We start from the raw sequence: 17155 nt of genomic DNA on the forward strand, positions 1-17155 counted from the left end.
ATAAGAAATGGATTGAGGCAACAGGAAATAGATCCCTTATATCTCCTTAAGGACTTCTGAAGTGACCCTGTATTCATTAACCAGATCAGGCTGTGGCACAGTTTGCTGTGCTGAGAGAAAAGGCAACAAGAACCCATTGTAACACTTTGGGGGAGAAAAGAGCAATTAACGATGCCCTCTAGTGGACAAAACTACATGTCACTGTTCAATGACACATTTATGTGAAATTTAGCTTCTTGTAATTATTTATTTATACACTTTATAATTATTTCATTGTTTCCCCCACAAAAATTAGCTTGAGCTCTAATATTTTTTTTTGTTTATTGAAGACCCTTTTGGTACAGAGAAAATTTCAAAGTCTGCTTCAGTATCCTGAAGTTTATTAATACTTAAATACTGTTATTTGGAGTGAAAATAACAATAGACATTTTGTGCAAAAGAACTTGTATACAAATTTTTGATGATTATTTTTGAAAAAGCAATTATATTGTACATGATAGAAAAGATATAGTACAGCTAGAGTAATGTGACTGTAATTTTGATCTTGTAAAAAATATTTAACAATATATAAAAGTGCACTATACTAATATGTCCTCTGTTTTAATAATTACTTGGTGCAAGTTGTAATGCAGTTCTTGTTCTTAAAAAGATGGTCCAGTCTTTCATGGAACCAAAAAACAGCTACAAAAAAATAAGTGCAACAGTCTAAAGCATGTGCCAACCTTTCTAGGTTACAGTCATGTTTAGGAAGTTAAGAATTTCAGGAAACACCGCAGTTAGGAAGTCCAGAAAGACCCACATCCTGCCTGAAAAAACCTTCTCACTCTCACTATACTGAAAAGAATTTTGTGGGTTCATCAACCTTGTTTCAATTTCAGTAACAAACGAGTCATCGTGTTGAAATATGCAGGTCCTGGAAAAGCATTCGTGTGGATATATCTGAGTAGAAACATTTAACAGCACGGTTATGGCCTCGACTTCCCACAGTGAAGTAATGTCATGATAAGATAAGCCATGTTCAGTGGAGCCTTAAGACAAGAGGTTTGAAAGGCACATTAAAAGAGTCTAAATGTACTCAGATGGATGAATATGTCATGTGGGTCCATTAGAATTTAACTTCCTTGGCTATGCATGGCAGGAGGTTTATCCTAGAGGTCCAGTTTGAGCTTGTCGATGTCGTAGTCATGGTCCTGGTCCAGTTTGGAGAGGGTCTTTCGCACACGTAGAGCAGTGAGTCGAGCTGAAGGACTTTGGAACCAACACTCTTTCATAATCTTCGCAATTGCAGACAGGATCTAGACAGAAACCCCCCCCCCGGAAAAAGTAGATAATCCTTATTTTTGTCATTTCTGATGGTAACATGTTTGTCTTGAATATAAGTGACTGGAGTTCATTTCAAATCAGTCTACCAAAATAGACACAAAGAAGTGACCCAGATTTCCACTTCAATTCCAAATCGACCAGATTCTCACACAAAACAACAGGATTCTGTGAGAACTGTGTTGATGTGGCATGCTAGCTTTGAAATACGTGACATACCAGATTTATATTTCAAAACTGTTAGTTGTTAGCGTTTTTTTGGATTTTGAGTAGATACACTGTAGGAAGAAGTATGTGTTTGTGGCAGACATAAAACAATCTAATATGACAAACAGTTTCAACAAGAGATATATACTCAAAGGAAGAATTATTTTCAAGTGCAAATCGCAACAAATTTAGCGACTCGCCTGCAAGTCTGCTACTCTTCACATAGCTGCTGAATAGCTGCTTTTCTCTGTCTTGATTATGGCATTAAGCAGGATAAATGTAAATTTCCATCCATTTTTTATGTTGCATATGCAATAAATATGCTCTCTACAGCACGTCTAAAATTAAAGCCCACGAGATTCTTTTCAGTGACATTATAGACTGATAATTGTGAGTCTGACTGGAGTCCAAGTCTTCCGAGTCACTGAGTCTGTATCTCTGGCATGTTTGACTATCTTACCGGATGAGAGTGTAGTCGATTGTGGAGACTGGGTCTGTGTTGGTCCACACACACCACTTTCTTCATCTCCTCGAAACTGGGGTCAGAGGGCACCACGTCAAAGAACGGCGGTCTGTACTCCTCCACAATCGCTGAGAAAACCACAGAATTAAGGGATTTTATGGGTTTTTGTCAACATTTGCTGACAACATTGCATTTGATTTTTTTACTGACAAAAATGCGGATGTTGTGCTGAGACTGAGAGTCTCTTCTGACCATATCTATAAAATAGTGGTTTGGGAGTTTGAAGGTTGGCAGGACTAATACTTCTGTGGGAGGATGACTGGAAAATATCCAGGGAGTCTATGAGCAGCATATGGCAGCTGACATTATGGGGTAAAAAGCTACAGTGAAACCAAAAAGCTATTATTTTGCTCTTTTTTTTTTACTTAAAAAGTTCATATAAAGTAATACAAAGAAGTGTTTTAAAAATGCAAACTGGAAGCTTTGAGCCTGTAAGAAGGAGGCATTAAATTGATCAAAAATGACAGACATTTATAATGTTACAAAACTTTCTATTTCAAATAAATGCTGTTATTTTGAACTTTATATTCATCAAAGAATCCTGAAAAAAATTAATTACAGTGTCCACAAAAATATTAACAATATTAATGCTCAAAAGTAAGCTTTGCCACCACAAGAATAAATTACACTTTAAAATATATTCAAATAAAAACAGTTATTTTAAATTGTATTACCAGTTAAATAAATGCAACAAAAGAAAGATGTAGATTGACTACAAGAAAAATGCTTTTGACGGTTTCACAGTTAGTACATAGTACATAAAACTATATATAACGGGTTGATTAAATGTTTCTTAAAAAGTGAGCGTGTGTGTGTGTGAGTGAGAAAAGCGAGAGAACAAGCACTACATCTGGACTACATGAGCGGGAGTGCTGACACCAGATAAGATTGTTTATAATTATTGGGCTGCTAATCGTGGGTGGATAGAGGAGACAGACGTACCCATGGAGAAAAAACTGAGGGAGGGATGGAGGGTAAGTAAGACGAAGAGAGTTGTGAGTAAAAAATAAATAGAGAAGTCTATCACATCGGAATGGTGAAAATCGTTGCTTAGCAACAGAAGACCAAAAATTAGTTAGAACATTGAGATCCTGTCGTCAGAGAACTTTTCAATGAAAGTTGCAATGTGCAATGAAACGTTACCCAATTATTATTTGATAAGTCTCTGCATATGAAGGTTTTAGGTATCAATTCTGTATGTAATGTTTTGAAGCATAATTAAAATTAATTCCAAGTCACAAAAGCACAGAATAGCAGTGGTGCCACCAAATAAAGTTAAATAATTACCCCCATCTTACCGTTTACAATAGTTCGACGAGTTACCTCCCACAAGACGAGACCCAGGGCCCAGATGTCAGTTTGTTTATAAGACTCAAAAACATCAACACGAATACTCTCGTCCAAAACCTCCGGTGCCATATAACGCTTGGTGCCCACCCTCGGGTTGTTGCCCACGTCCAGATAATCATTAGACTGAGAGTGAATGACAGCCAGGCCTGAGAGAGCACACAGAAGACATCATGTTTACAAAGAAAAACTAAATTTGCTGACAACATTTATATTTAATTATAATTATATATAAAGGGTTGATTAAATGCTTCTTAAAAAGTGTGTGTGAGAGAGCGAGAAAAGAGAGAGAACAAGCACATCTGGATTACATGAGTACTTTATTTCACCCTTAATAAAGTATATGATTCACCAAAGTAAAATGGGAATTGTTTTTTACTAAATTGGTTTGGCAATAACAGACTCTTCCATTATACTAGTGTTCTGGGTGGTTACTGGGGTGTTGCTATAGTTGCTAAGTGTTTTTAGCATGTTTTATGCAATACCAAAATGCTATTATTGTTGCCAGGGTGTTGCTATTGTGGTTGTTACTCGGTTGCCAGGATGTTGCTGAGGTGTTCTGTTTTCATCATGCTTTTATGTGGTTGCAAAGGTGCTTTAGGCATTGCTAGGTGGTTGCTACAGTATTTTAGGTGGTTGCCAGGGTGTTGTTATGTGGTTTCTGAGTGTTTTTATTTGGTAACAAAGGTGCTCTGGTGTTTTAGCATGTGATTATGCACTCTGGTGGTGGTAAGGTTGTTGTCAGGGCGTTTTCATCCGATTGCAAAGGTGGTTGTTAGGTGGTTGGTACAGTGTTTTGGGTGGTTTCCAGGGTGTTGATAATATGCAGTTGATTAAGTGTTCTAATTCTTTTAATGTTTTTATTTGTTAGCAAAGGTGGTTGCTAGTAAGGCTGGGTTTTGACACAAATTTCACAATTCGATTAGATTCTGACTCATCACGTACAGTACATGCACATTTTCTCAATTTAAAAACTCAATTAATGCTGTAAAATACACGAGAATCGGTTGGTACTACATTACTATAATATTCAAGGTTAAAATGAACTGATTTTAAAGTGGAGGACATGAAAGTGGCTTTTCTTGAACTGAGGTTCTACACTCACTCCACATTAAACAGCGCCAAAACAGCATTTATTGTTTGAATACTGTAATAAAATGGACAGAATTTGAAATCTGAGCCTTTGTTTTATATCAAAAGTAACAAAACACGAAGCTTATCATGATTTATTGGATGGGAGGTGCACTTACTGAGCTACTGTTCCTTTCATTAAATGAAAACAAACTAGACTAATCGACAATCGATTTTAATCAATATTGTTTTGTAAAAATGGGAATCGATTAAAATCGACAAATCAATATTTTTTACTCAGCCCTGGTTGCTACAGTGTTTAAGGTGGTTGTCAGGGTGTTGCTATGTGGTTCTGACTGTTTTTATCATGTTTTATGCCGTGTGGTTGCTTATAGAATACCAAAGACATGTCACTCGTGTAATTTGCAGCTGGTTGCAGTTTCCAGGGTATGCGGTTGCTTAAGTGTTCTGAATGTTTTTAGCATATTTAGCATAAGGTCTTCCGGTGCTTACTATTGTATTCTACGAGATGATTACTAATGTGTCCCTAATACTCTGGTGATCAAAACACATCACCCCTCAACAAATATGACAATGTGAGAAGTCATTAATTTCTGTATCACTAATGATTTGGAATGTGTTATGTGCTAAAGACTCTTCTGTTTTTTCCTAATTTCTCACCCAGGTCTGCAATGCAGCACTGGCCATTTCTCTTCACCAAAATATTGCGGCTTTTCAGGTCTCGGTGTGCAATGGCCGGTTTGCCCTGCGTACTGAGGATCTCGGTGTGAAGGTGCACAAGGCCGCTGGCGATAGACAGGCACATGCGCAGGCAGCCCTCGGGGTCCAGCTTGCTGTACTGCAGGAAGTCATAGAGGGAGCCCAACTCATGGAAGTGTGTGACCAGCCACAGCTGAGTGCTGGAGTTTTTAGACGTCATGTCTGATGCTATGAAGCCTGATAGCCGGACAGAGAACATGTGTAAGAGAGAAATATTACATTTTGAATCAAATGTTGTGTAATTCTTGGGTAAGTCAGAACATATTTTGGCTGCAGCAGTACTCGCAGAATGATCCCTTCCCACACAAGCAATGAAAAATGAAGTGTGGGTGCAACTTACCCAAGATGTTTTCATGTCTTAGTTGGACCGTGTTGTAGATTTCAGTCTCTCTAAACCAGGACTGTTCATCACGAGAGGAGAAAATCTTGACAGCCACACTTTCTCCCATCCAGGTGCCTCTCCATACCTCTCCATAACGCCCTTTACCTGTCAGAATAATTCAGAGGGGAACATTAATAATGAAATTAGATGCATATTATAGTGATGTATAGTGATCATGTCACGGTGCACACACGAGGGAGGAACCAGGAACACGCAGACGAGGATATGAACTCAAATAACAGACTTTACTTAACATCAAGGCATGGCAAGACAAGGCAGGGCAGGACAGACATCAACAGCAACACCGGGGATAACGAGTAGACCAGACAAAGTTTAACTGAACAGACAGGACTAATATACACAGGTAAATCATAGATAACGAGACGAACACGGCTAGACAAGAATTAACTAATGATTACGTTTAACAAGGACAGGAAACAAACCAAATATGGGCACAAGAGGCAGGAACACATGACACACACACGACAGTTCCCTGACATAACTCCCCCCTCCCGAAAGGCTCGTCCCGAGCCTTAACAGTTCCATCGGGGAGGGGGGGTGGGCGCTCTGGAGGCCTCTCAGGACAGACACGGACCACAGGACGGGGACCTCCAGAGCGGAACAGACAGACAGTACCCATGGCAGAGCAGGGAGCTCAGGAGGCCATGGCAGGTGGTAACTGTGGCCATGGCATCCTTCTTCGGCCCACCCACTCCACCCAGAGCTCTACTACCCCCCCCCAAAATTTCCATGGGGAATCCAGGGGGTATCAGGAGCCCTCCGGGGCTAGACAGACAAAACACGACAAGACACGACAGAAACCCTCCAGGGTCAGACAAACAGGACAGGACATCCCACAGGAACCAGAAGCCCTCCTGGGCTGGCTAGGAAGCTGAGTCTTCCTCTGGGCATGACGAGGAGTCAGGGGCCCTCACAGGGTCCCTCAGCGACCTCCTCCACTTCTGCGACAGGGGGGGCAAGCGGCTGTGACTGGCCTCCATGGCCACAACTCAAGGAGCCGCCTGCCCCAGACGAGTCTCCATGGACAAGACATGACACGACAAGGTAAGTTTTAAAATGTTCCTGTGGGCACAACGAACACAAACACGGCTCTCCTGGCCGTGACATGTGGACTTGATCCACGGAGAGGGTATCGGCGACCGGCAGGCTTGAGTCAGCGGCAATCCGGTGGGCTTGAGTCAGCGGCAATCCGGTGGGCTTGAGTCAGTGGCGGACCGGCGGGCATTGAGTCAGAGGCGGACCGGCGGGCATTGAGTCAGAGGCGGACCGGCGGCGTGCACAGGGGAGCCGCGGACGGCGGCGTGAACAGGGGGAGCCGCCGACGGCGGGTTGGCTTTCCCCGCGGACGGCAGCGTTGATCTCCCGCGAACGGCGGGCACGGTGAAGCCGCCGACGGTGGGTTGGCTTTCCCCACGGACGGCGGACTTGGTGAACCGCAGGTAGCGGCGTGAACTCCCGCGAACGGCGGGCTCGGTGAAGCCGCCGACGGTGGGTTGGCTTTCCCCACGGACGGCGGACTTGGGTGAACCGCAGGTAGCGGCGTGATCTCCCGCGAACGGCGGGCTCGGTGTGAGCGGCGAGGTTGGGAGCCGCGGACGGCGGCGGAACATCTCCCGCGATCGGCGGGCTTGGTTGAGCCGCGGACAACGGCGAACTTCTCCCGCGATCGGCAGGCTGGAGGGATCGCGGCCAGCGGACTCGCGGCACTCGCGGTGATCCCACCAAACTCCCACGCCCACTTGACGCGGGCTAAGGCAGGATGACAAGCGGCGACTTCCATGCCGCGAGGGACAGACGAAACAGGAACAAACAAAAAGACTTTTAAAAAACGGAAAACAAAACGAGGTGAAGGGGCGCCGCTTACTGTTTTGGTCTGGTCTTCTGTCACGGTGCACACACGAGGGAGGAACCAGGAACACGCAGACGAGGATATGAACTCAAATAACAGACTTTACTTAACATCAAGGCATGGCAAGACAAGGCAGGGCAGGACAGACATCAACAGCAACACCGGGGATAACGAGTAGACCAGACAAAGTTTAACTGAACAGACAGGACTAATATACACAGGTAAATCATAGATAACGAGACGAACACGGCTAGACAAGAATTAACTAATGATTACGTTTAACAAGGACAGGAAACAAACCAAATATGGGCACAAGAGGCAGGAACACATGACACACACACGACAGTTCCCTGACAGATCATCAGTGCACTGTTATTAGTTTTATATTTTAAATATATTTGATATATAATTTATTAATAATATAATAACATTTTAATACATTTTTGATAGATAATAATAATAATATAAAAAATAATGTTACAATAAATAGTAATAGTTATTATTTTATTATTATTATTTTTAAGAACATGATAATAATAAAACATTGTAACAATACATTTTAATTGTATTAAATTATTATTTATTGTTAATAAGATGATAATAATCATAATAAATATATTTACAACAAATGTATTTGTATTAAATTATTATATAAGTATTTATTAAATTAAGGTAGCATTTAAAATATTAAAGTATTTAAATTTAAGGTACATTTAAATCAGTATGCCGCCACCCTCTCAGTCACATTCATGTACATTCATGTAGTCACAGCATGTATTTAAAGAAAGGGATGCAGCATGACACATCTCAACCTCCTAGACTTCATAGCATCACCCTGCAGTTGTTTCAATCTCTGCCAATGCAGCATTGTGTAATGAGATATGAATGTTCTCTCACCAACACACTCAACCAGAGAGATCTGTCGAGCCATGGTCCTCTGCACCAGATAAGGCAGACCGGTCCCACTGCCCGACGTACAAAACTCATCAAATATGTCCTAAAAAAGAGAAATACACACACTTAGATTACTGACCAAACAAAAAATCACACACAATTTGAGTCACTCAGCTCAGAGGCTGCTCAGAAGACTGACTAACTAAAACTAACTAAAAAAACTTTATCTCAGATGTTTCTCCACTTTTGATTACAAACTTTGTAATCTTAAACACAGTTTATGACATTGTGAGACATATTTGAGATTACAAGGGTATCTTCTCCATAGATAACATTTTCTCTCCATTGAATCTCATTGTTGTCTATGAGAAACAGCAGTGAATTTTCTCTAATGTAAATACGAGTGCAAAAATCAGATAATAATCATTAAGACTACTAGCTCATTACAAATAATGAAGGGAAGACACTGAGATCAGTCAAAAAGCTGTGAATGCCACCCAGCAGTAGTGTTTTACCCCATATGTTGGGTCCCCTCCACTGGGGACTTTGAGCATGGAAGTGTCATGTTCCACCAGCTGGTGGTCCTGTCGCCTCGTACGCAGCCACAACACGAGCCCACAGGCTGCCATCGACAACACCAGCAGCACCAACAATGGCACTCCCACCAGCAGAATCACTCTGATGGGCTTTTCCACTGGAAACAGACACAACAGACAGAAACAAAACTTTACCACACCAGCTGAAAAAACAGTGCTGCATAGCCACATTCTTTTTATGTTCAAAGTTGAACTAGATTCAACTTTGGCGTGAACATGTTGTTGTGTTCAGCATCCTACTGTTATATAGTGGCCTCAAAATGAATTTGGACATTTCTGGAGACATAATCACTTATAAATGTATGACTATCACTGCATTAGATATAAAGTAGCAAACAAACAGTAATATTCAAAGAAATTATGCTAGAGACTTATGAGCCTGTTATGAGCCAACTGATGTGATGATTATATATAATGTCATTTGAACGTTTAAACGATATATGAAAGGGCGAGAAAATAAATTTTGGCCATTTTTTATATATTTTGGATACTATGAATATATTTTGGTTAAACGTTTAATAAAAGTGGGCAAAAGATATGAGGATATAACAAAAAATAAATAAATAAAAAATAAAACAAAAAAAAAAGATAAGCAATAAAAGCCATTTCTTTGTATTTTGCTACATATTTAAAATATATATTTAAATATATTTAAATAGTTTATTTGAGTTAAAGCAACATAAGTTTAATTAAACCCTGTCAAACACCAATATAACAGTAGGAGGCACCAGAGAGCAAACTTCTACAATTGTCAGGCCAACCAAGGAAAAAGAGTCTTTCATTTTACTAATTAATCTCTGTATTAACTGTAAAACGAGTAACGAGTTTTCTGAGCTAAAATGAAAAAAAAAAAAAAAATGACTTGCCTGTTTTTTCAGGCACAGTGAGGTTTGCATTGCAGAGGTGTGTTTTGCAGCACACGGAATGCAATCCAGGTACAACAGGCACATGGCACTGCTCGCTGGTGGGAAAACAGCCCCTGACTACCCGCTCATGGACTGAACTGAAGAAGCAAATACGACCCCAGCAGGTGTTGTTTACACACGCATATGTGTTCTCACAGCTGCACTGTAAAATGCCCTCCTCGCCTTCAACTATGGACAAGAAAGGGATAATGTAAGTAGAAATTTTATGTGTGAATATCATTACGGTATTTCAGTTGATTATACATTATATGACAACATACCATTCTTTGGGGGAGAGTCTGTCAAAACTTGATCTGAAAAAAGAAATGTGTTTGTTTGTCTAACAAGATGTCCAAGCAGAGCAGGAAGATACATACTTCCTCTGGCTTATTGTCTGCTCAGGAAACAAATATCTACATCACCCGGCTGGTGTTCGTGTAACACTCAGAAATATGCATGCATACATAAAATCTTGTGTGACTGCAATTATGTAACCTTACCTGCGAGAGTTGCGTAACTTCTTGAATACACCAAAACAAACAGTACAACGAGCATCTCAGAAGCCTTCATGTCTAGGAAAGAGGGAATAGAGATCAAGCACTTCGACACAAAAAAAAGCTTCCAGCTCCTTCCATTTATTCTTATGTATATCCCATGCTCCCTTGCACCATCCTTCGATGATCTGGCATTTACAAGGCATCGCTCCATGCTGGAATCATATAATGGCGTAATCATACAGTGGTGTAGTGTTGGAATCTCTTTACAAGCCCTAATGGAAAATAGCTAAATAACCCCTGTCCGCACCAAAGGAAGTCATGAGTTAAAGAACGACAGATGGAGAGGGTCCAGTCAGTCTGTCTGTGTCGCAATTATAGTTAGAATGGGTGGGAGAGGACTTTAGTGGAGGCCTCGCTCTCCCCTGTGCCGCTGGTCCTCACAGACACTCTGGCTGCTGCTCACGCAGAGTAAATATTGATGGCTATACTTCCTGCCAGTCAGAGGCCGCACCCGGCTAGCCGTCCAGATACTCCGGATTGCTTGTTCCTTTAGGTCTGGAAGGCGTCTGGTCACGCAAGCAAAATGGCTGAGTGAAAACCTATTTTATGAAAATGATGGAAAACCTGCATGCTTAAGTGTTGGCCTTCAAGGCCAAGGCCACTTTCAACAAGAAATGCATGAAATCTACACCGTTTTGTTGTATATAGATTATTTATAAAAATTATTTCACTAAAAATGTCAAAATATTACATGAAACTTATTTAATATATGAAATATAAATATGTTAATACTAATATATATTTTATTTTTAGTTTTATACATGAACTACATTTTCTTTTCTTGATATTACTGTCTTTTATATAATCTATCTACAATATTTCTATTGTTTACAATTTTTATGTATTATATAAAATGTTTTTAATATAATACATTTTGATTTTTGTTTATATATATAATTCTGTATATATTTTTATGTTGTATTAAACTAATAATATTAATTATTAAACTAATAATTATTACTACTAATATTTACATATAAATATTTTTACTGTTAATATTTAGTTTTTGGTCATTATATATATATATATACACGATGCTAAGGATGTTCTCAGAAGTCTAATTTTCTAATATAAAATATTAGAATTTGCATATTTGTAGAATTGTATTTACTTGTCTCATTAGTGTTTAGCTCAGTTGCCGTTGCTAGGAAACGCTTATTTTGTTGACTGTGTTGAGACTTGCTGAAATCGCGTTTGGTCTCATACTGTATCGCGTATCTTGTCGGTGTCTGCACTTGCTTGGCCATTTTTTGTGATAAACAGGAAAGTGGGTTCAGCTGAATTGGATTAGTATTTTGTTAGATGGGTATAAAAAGCGTAGGTTACCGCGGCAGCCTTCTTGTGAAGACTGAAGAGTGTAAAGACCATCAACTCCACAGTGCGACTCCGGCAAAGGATTTTTCCTCTTTCCTACACTTTGTTTCACTTCTGTTTCAGTTTTTATAACCATTTCTTACTATGTGCAAGTAAGTTGTTGTTTTAAAATGTGTGCTTGGCTCAGTGTTGATGTCTGTATAGGTTGTTTGTTCAGTTTTAGTGCTTAGTGTTATGTTAGAAGCATTATTATACTCATACCTTTTGTTGTTTTAATATTTTGAATTGTTTTTAGCTTATTTTTTGTTTTCATTTAAATGTTTAATATTGAAATGTTGCTGTATGCATTTGTCAATTTGATTTAATTTCTTTATTTTCTTAAATGTGTGTGTGTGTATATAGTATTTACGGAGTTTTGACTTTTTTTAGTTTGTTACTTTTTCTTATTTGTAAGTCGCTTTGGATAAAAGCGTCTGCTAAATGACTAAAAGTAAAGAATTCTGAGAAATCTCTAGCTGTCAAGATTGTGGACTGTTTTGTGTGTTTTGCTCCCCATGTGTTCTGTGACCCAATTACTTGACTTTACTAATTTCTAATTTAGTAATTATTTTTTATTTCTCCCTCATGTTGATTGTTTAATTTGATCCCAGGTGTGTGTCCTTAGTTCCCTCGTTATCCTGTCTTTTAAAAGCCCCAGTCCTTTCAGTCAGTGTTCCCTGAGAGAGTGTGACAGAAGGACCGACTGAATAGTTACCTCTACGTCTACCCTCTCTTTTGCGCTCTGCGCATTCTATGATGCAAGCCTGAACACAGTGTGCAGAGTGCTGTCGTCCGAAGATGGTCCTCGAGAGGATTTCGCCGCCTTTCTGGAGTGGACTCTGGCGAGAAACGGATCGCCCCCTCATTGTCTCTCCTGAAGATTATCTTGCTAGATTCACTCCGTCCAGCCCTCCTTTGTCTCTGGTTCCCTTGTCCAGCCCTGAGGGGGCTCCCGATTCTCCAGTGCCCACTCCTCGAAAATGCCCTCCAGTGCCCGTGCCTCGAAAATGCCTGCCCTCCCACCTGCTCCTGCCTCCTTCACCGCTGTCATCTGGCAGCCCCTCTGCTCGCCCTCAGCCCACCATCTATGCGGTGCGAGCTCGGCGGGAATACCATCCTCCAGCGTTGCCGTGGTCGGAGTTTCAAATACTCCGCCTCGGCCCGTTGACCCAGTGGCTCCACCTCGGCTCCTAGCTCCCTCGTCTCCACCGTCACCCGTCGATCCACCGGGCTCCCTCGTCCCTCTGGCTCCGCCTTGGTCGGGCGTCAACCTACCATCACCTCGGGACTTCTCTCTTCTGGCTGTGCCTCTTTGCTCCGTCCCACCAGCTCCGTTGGGCTCCTTCCTCCCGCCAGCTCCACCTTGGTCCTCAGTCGCTCCGGCTCCGCCGTGGATCTACGGATCTCCGCTTCGGTCGCCAGAGCCCTTAGCTCCACCCTGGCCCCCTGGATCCTCTGCATCCCCCTGGCTCGTTGGCTCTCCGTCTCTGCCTCGGGCTCTTCCTCCATGGTTGGCCCCATGAAGTCGGCAGCCATTCCTCCTTCGTCGGCTCCACCGTGGGCCACCGTCATGGCTGCGGCCTGGGTCCAGCTGTGCTCCTCCTGCTCCGGGTCCCTCCTGTCTCTTCCCTGGCTCTTCCCTCCTTCGTCGTCCCCCCTGGTCTTTTGTCTGTCGGCCCCCTCCCGGGTGTCCGTCCTCCTGAGCCGCCTCCCAAGTTCCCACCCGCCCCTCCCCTCCCCTTTGGATGTTTCTACAGTGCGAGGACGCACCTTCCGGGAGGGGGCGTAATGTCAGGATTGTGGACTGTTTTGTGTGTTTTGCTCCCCATGTGCTCTGTGACCCAATTACTTGACTTTACTTTACTAATTTCTAATTTAGTATTTTTTTTTTTTTACATTTCTCCCTCATGTTGATTGTTTAATTTGATCCCAGGTGTGTCTCCTTAGTTCTCTCGTTATCCTGTCTTTTAAAAGCCCCAGTCCTTTCAGTCAGTGTTTGTCGGTCCTTGAATGTCTTCCCTGCCTGTGCTCCTTGTAACCTTCTTGAATATTAAAGACTCTTATTGTGAATTCTCAGTGTTTCCTCGTCTCCTTGCTCCGTGTTCCCTCAGAAAGTGTGACACTAGCATTGTTTCAGAGATGGCATATATGTCTGTTTGTTTGTTTTTTATTTTGTTTATCTAAAGCAATGACATTCGTAAATTTTTAACTGATCAAGTGTCCCAAATTTTCCGAATTCATTTTGTGATCGCTATATAACAGTAGGATACTGAAAACAAAACATTTTTGTGTAGCCCCAGCACTATAATTAAAGTGGGTGTACTATATAGTTATGTGATGTCATGGAAAAACGGAGTCGGCCATAATGTTTTGAAATGGATCGGTAATTAGAGCCGGAGTTGATGTGTATAAGTTCAGCTTTCCCTTCTGAAGAAATATCATATAAGACTGCCTTCAGCCATATGTATGAGAAATTTCCTTCAATGTTTAATTTATTTAATCTATTTGACATTGCTATCTGCAATAAATGTTATATAAATGAATGGCGAGATGCAAGCCCACACACAAATAATGGGTAACTGAAAATGATGATATAGAAACACAGTCACTTTGTCTGAGAAGTAGACTTAAGTCTTCCATTTAAGCCCACAAGTGTAACCACAGGTGGGTCAGTGTAAACCACTTTGTCACGTACGCTTAGTGCACAAAAAAAATGGGTAATTGCTAGGCCCTCTGGGGCACATTTAAAGCGGAAAACCACCCCACCCTTTTGGAAATGCTCTCTTCTCTCTGGGTACACTGATCTTTATTTCCAAGCTGCCAGGATGTTTCTCAAATCAGATAGTGTCCGTCTTGAATCAAAGCCTAAAGTGAACATGATGAAATGCGATTCCTGTTTCGATGACCTGCTTGTCAGCATTCTCTCTCAGAGCAGTCTAAAGACCCATGGGAACTAACAGTACACTTTCTAATTCTCCTTCCACTTTTCTCAGGACTCATTCTCTGAAATAGAATAAACCCCTTTGCTGTTCACAGCTTTTTGTCATTTATATTTACATTTATATTACTGTTATTTCTAATACTAACTGTACTAAGTGACTTACCCTGTTGGGTAGTGTGAATATAGAGAATGCTTTTTTATTTTAACATTTTGGGTTAAAATTTTTATGAATGCATAAGTGACAGTGAACCGTTTCACTCACTTTTTGCATTCACTACTTCATTTTAAGCTATGGAAAAGCTGCATGTATTATGATTACAACTATAAAAGAATGAGCAAAATTCTGTTTACAATAGTTTGGATGGAGTAGGCCTATAGCATGCCACTCTAACTGCCCATAATAGCCCACATTGTTAACCTGAAGAAATAAATCAAGAATCTGAGGATTTTGAAAATAGTTAAGGGGAAATTTAGCATTCAGCAGCATATCTCTGACTCCATCTTGCAGCTGTAGGAACTTGCCTGTTTTGACTGCAGTTAAAAAGGGCTGGTACGGCTCAATGTATTTGTAAGCGCCAGCATTTCACAGTTACAGAGATAAATGAACTGACCTCACAGTTCATGATAACTAGATGTGGGTTTCATTTACAGCTCTGGTTGTGTCAGTGAGTGCAACAAGGATTCTTGTAAAACATGATGTGCAAAGACGTCTATGCAGAATACTGGTATTTAAGCTAAGTTATATAAATTCTTGTAGTAGTTAATTCTAATACTTAGGCAGTGTGATTGATATGATACAGCCCACATTTGTTAGCACATTATTGTATGACAGCATCACCCAAGTCTCAGATACTGCATCATTATTACACACACACAATTGTGAATTGTGGGGACATTCCATAGGCGTAATGGTTTTTATATTGTACAAAGCGTATTTTCTATCGCCCTACAACTAAACCTACCACTTACAGGAAACTTTCTGCATTTTTACTTTCTCAAAACTCATTCTGTAAGCCTTTTGAAATATGGGGACATGGGGAAATGTCCTCATAAGTCACCTTCTCCTTGTAATACCTATGTCATACCCATGTAATTATACAAATTTGTGTCTTCATATGTCACACACACACACACACACACATTTAAAAATGACCAAGCTGTAACACATTTTAAATGTCCTTCTGTTATCAACTCACCTGTGAGGAGAACATTTCTCAAATAGGAATTTAAAGGGGAAATACGACTATGATTTTTGTTTTTCTGCTTGTTGTGGTTCTGTTACTTTAAATAATAAAGTTGCTGCTAAATTTGCTACTTCTGCCCCTTCAGAACGGAAAATCTCTAACCTAAACATTTATCAACTAGGCTAATCATGACCCTTTCATTCACAACGTTATCAATTTTACACTCTAGATAGTATTCATATTAATGAATTAGCCCTCGGCACGTTAACCATAAGAGCACTTTTTAAGAGAGAGAGAGAAAGAAAAAAGAGATTAGAAAACATGAAGAGTGGTTTACCTGATTTTCGTCTTGCGCTCACTCTCGAATTAAGTTTATCAAACTTCATCTGTTTATGAAACTCTCTCATTACTCAAAATATAAAACTATTATCTCCTAACGGCGAGTGAAATCAGCGGCTTAAGTCATATCCAGATGTGCTGGATCCTTAACTTTTTCCACATCCTGGTACTCTCGGTGTAAACTCAGTAGTTAAACTCTTTACAGTTCAGTTTTCATTCACTCCCAATCCGATCAGTCTTATTTCCTCAAGCGAAATATTGCGTAGATCGCCGTAATGCAGACCATATCGAGTCGTGGTATATATCTCCAGTCAAATCTCGAGCTGATAAACCGAAAAAACCCGTCTTCTTCCGCTTGGAAATAAACATTCCCTGATCGACTCCATCTCGATAAGTGTAAAGCAAACTTTGAGCAATGTTCTTGATTTAGGGGTTAGATTGCAGATTTTAAAATATACAGTTTTGTCCCACCCCTCAAGCCGGGGTTCACTTGGAATTTGCTCTCATAGCTGTTTTCCTGTTACTGCAAGACCTTTCATTTTTTCCACGTCTGTTTTTTTCTCATAGCTGGTTGCTTACGAATGTGCCTTCTGAGCAAATCCATCTCAAAAGTGATCTCCATTCAGTTTGTGCTCTTCACTTGAAAATGAACGAAGTATTGTAGGCTATTAAGATTAAAATAAATGGATTAGGCTAATTAAAAAATATATATTTTTGTTTATCATTGAAGTTGTCAGTATATGGTCAGGCAGGGTTTTTGGGTGATGTAGCCCTAATCTGAAAGATGTGAGCTGTTAACCAAAAGGTTGTAGGTTTGAAACCTTGCAAGGTTTGAATAATGAACTGGAAATGCTTGTTTTTGCCATTTGATGTTGCTTTTTGTAAT

At 40.6% G+C, this 17155-nt stretch overlaps 1 protein-coding gene across 2 annotated transcripts; it reads right to left on the reverse strand.

The window, feature by feature from the left end:
- Positions 1–223: 223 nt before the first annotated feature.
- Positions 224–16846, reverse strand: LOC306859658 (activin receptor type-1-like). Of its 2 annotated transcripts, XM_079400803.1 has the most exons (11): positions 16268–16846; positions 10396–10467; positions 10177–10209; positions 9857–10084; positions 8910–9088; positions 8398–8497; positions 5589–5735; positions 5150–5425; positions 3349–3546; positions 1988–2118; positions 224–1295 (listed from the first exon to the last, which is right to left on the reverse strand). In XM_079400803.1, exons 1-11 carry the CDS (start codon positions 16335–16337, stop codon positions 1149–1151), a joined length of 1581 nt encoding a protein of 526 aa, XP_079256929.1. In that variant the 5' UTR covers positions 16338–16846; the 3' UTR covers positions 224–1148. The 2 variants fall into 2 exon arrangements, with proteins under 2 accessions (XP_079256929.1, XP_079256930.1); XM_079400804.1 differs by lacking the exon at positions 10177–10209 and having other exon boundaries at positions 231–1295; positions 16268–16821.
- Between the last annotated feature and the right edge of the window lie 309 nt (positions 16847–17155).

This window comes from Barbus barbus, assembly GCF_936440315.1.
Source record: "Barbus barbus genome assembly, chromosome: 40".
Lineage (NCBI taxonomy): Eukaryota > Metazoa > Chordata > Actinopteri > Cypriniformes > Cyprinidae > Barbus > Barbus barbus.

Coding starts and splice junctions, on each gene's coding strand:
- LOC306859658 (XM_079400803.1), bottom strand. CDS start 16,337: ATGAGAGAGTTTCATAAACAGATGAAGTTTGATAAACTTAATTCGAGA. Junction 10,468..16,267: donor GAGCGCAAGACGAAAATCAG/GTAAACCACTCT, acceptor CCTCTTTCCTAG/ACATGAAGGCTTCTGAGATG. Junction 10,210..10,395: donor AAGTTACGCAACTCTCGCAG/GTAAGGTTACAT, acceptor TTCTTTTTTCAG/ATCAAGTTTTGACAGACTCT.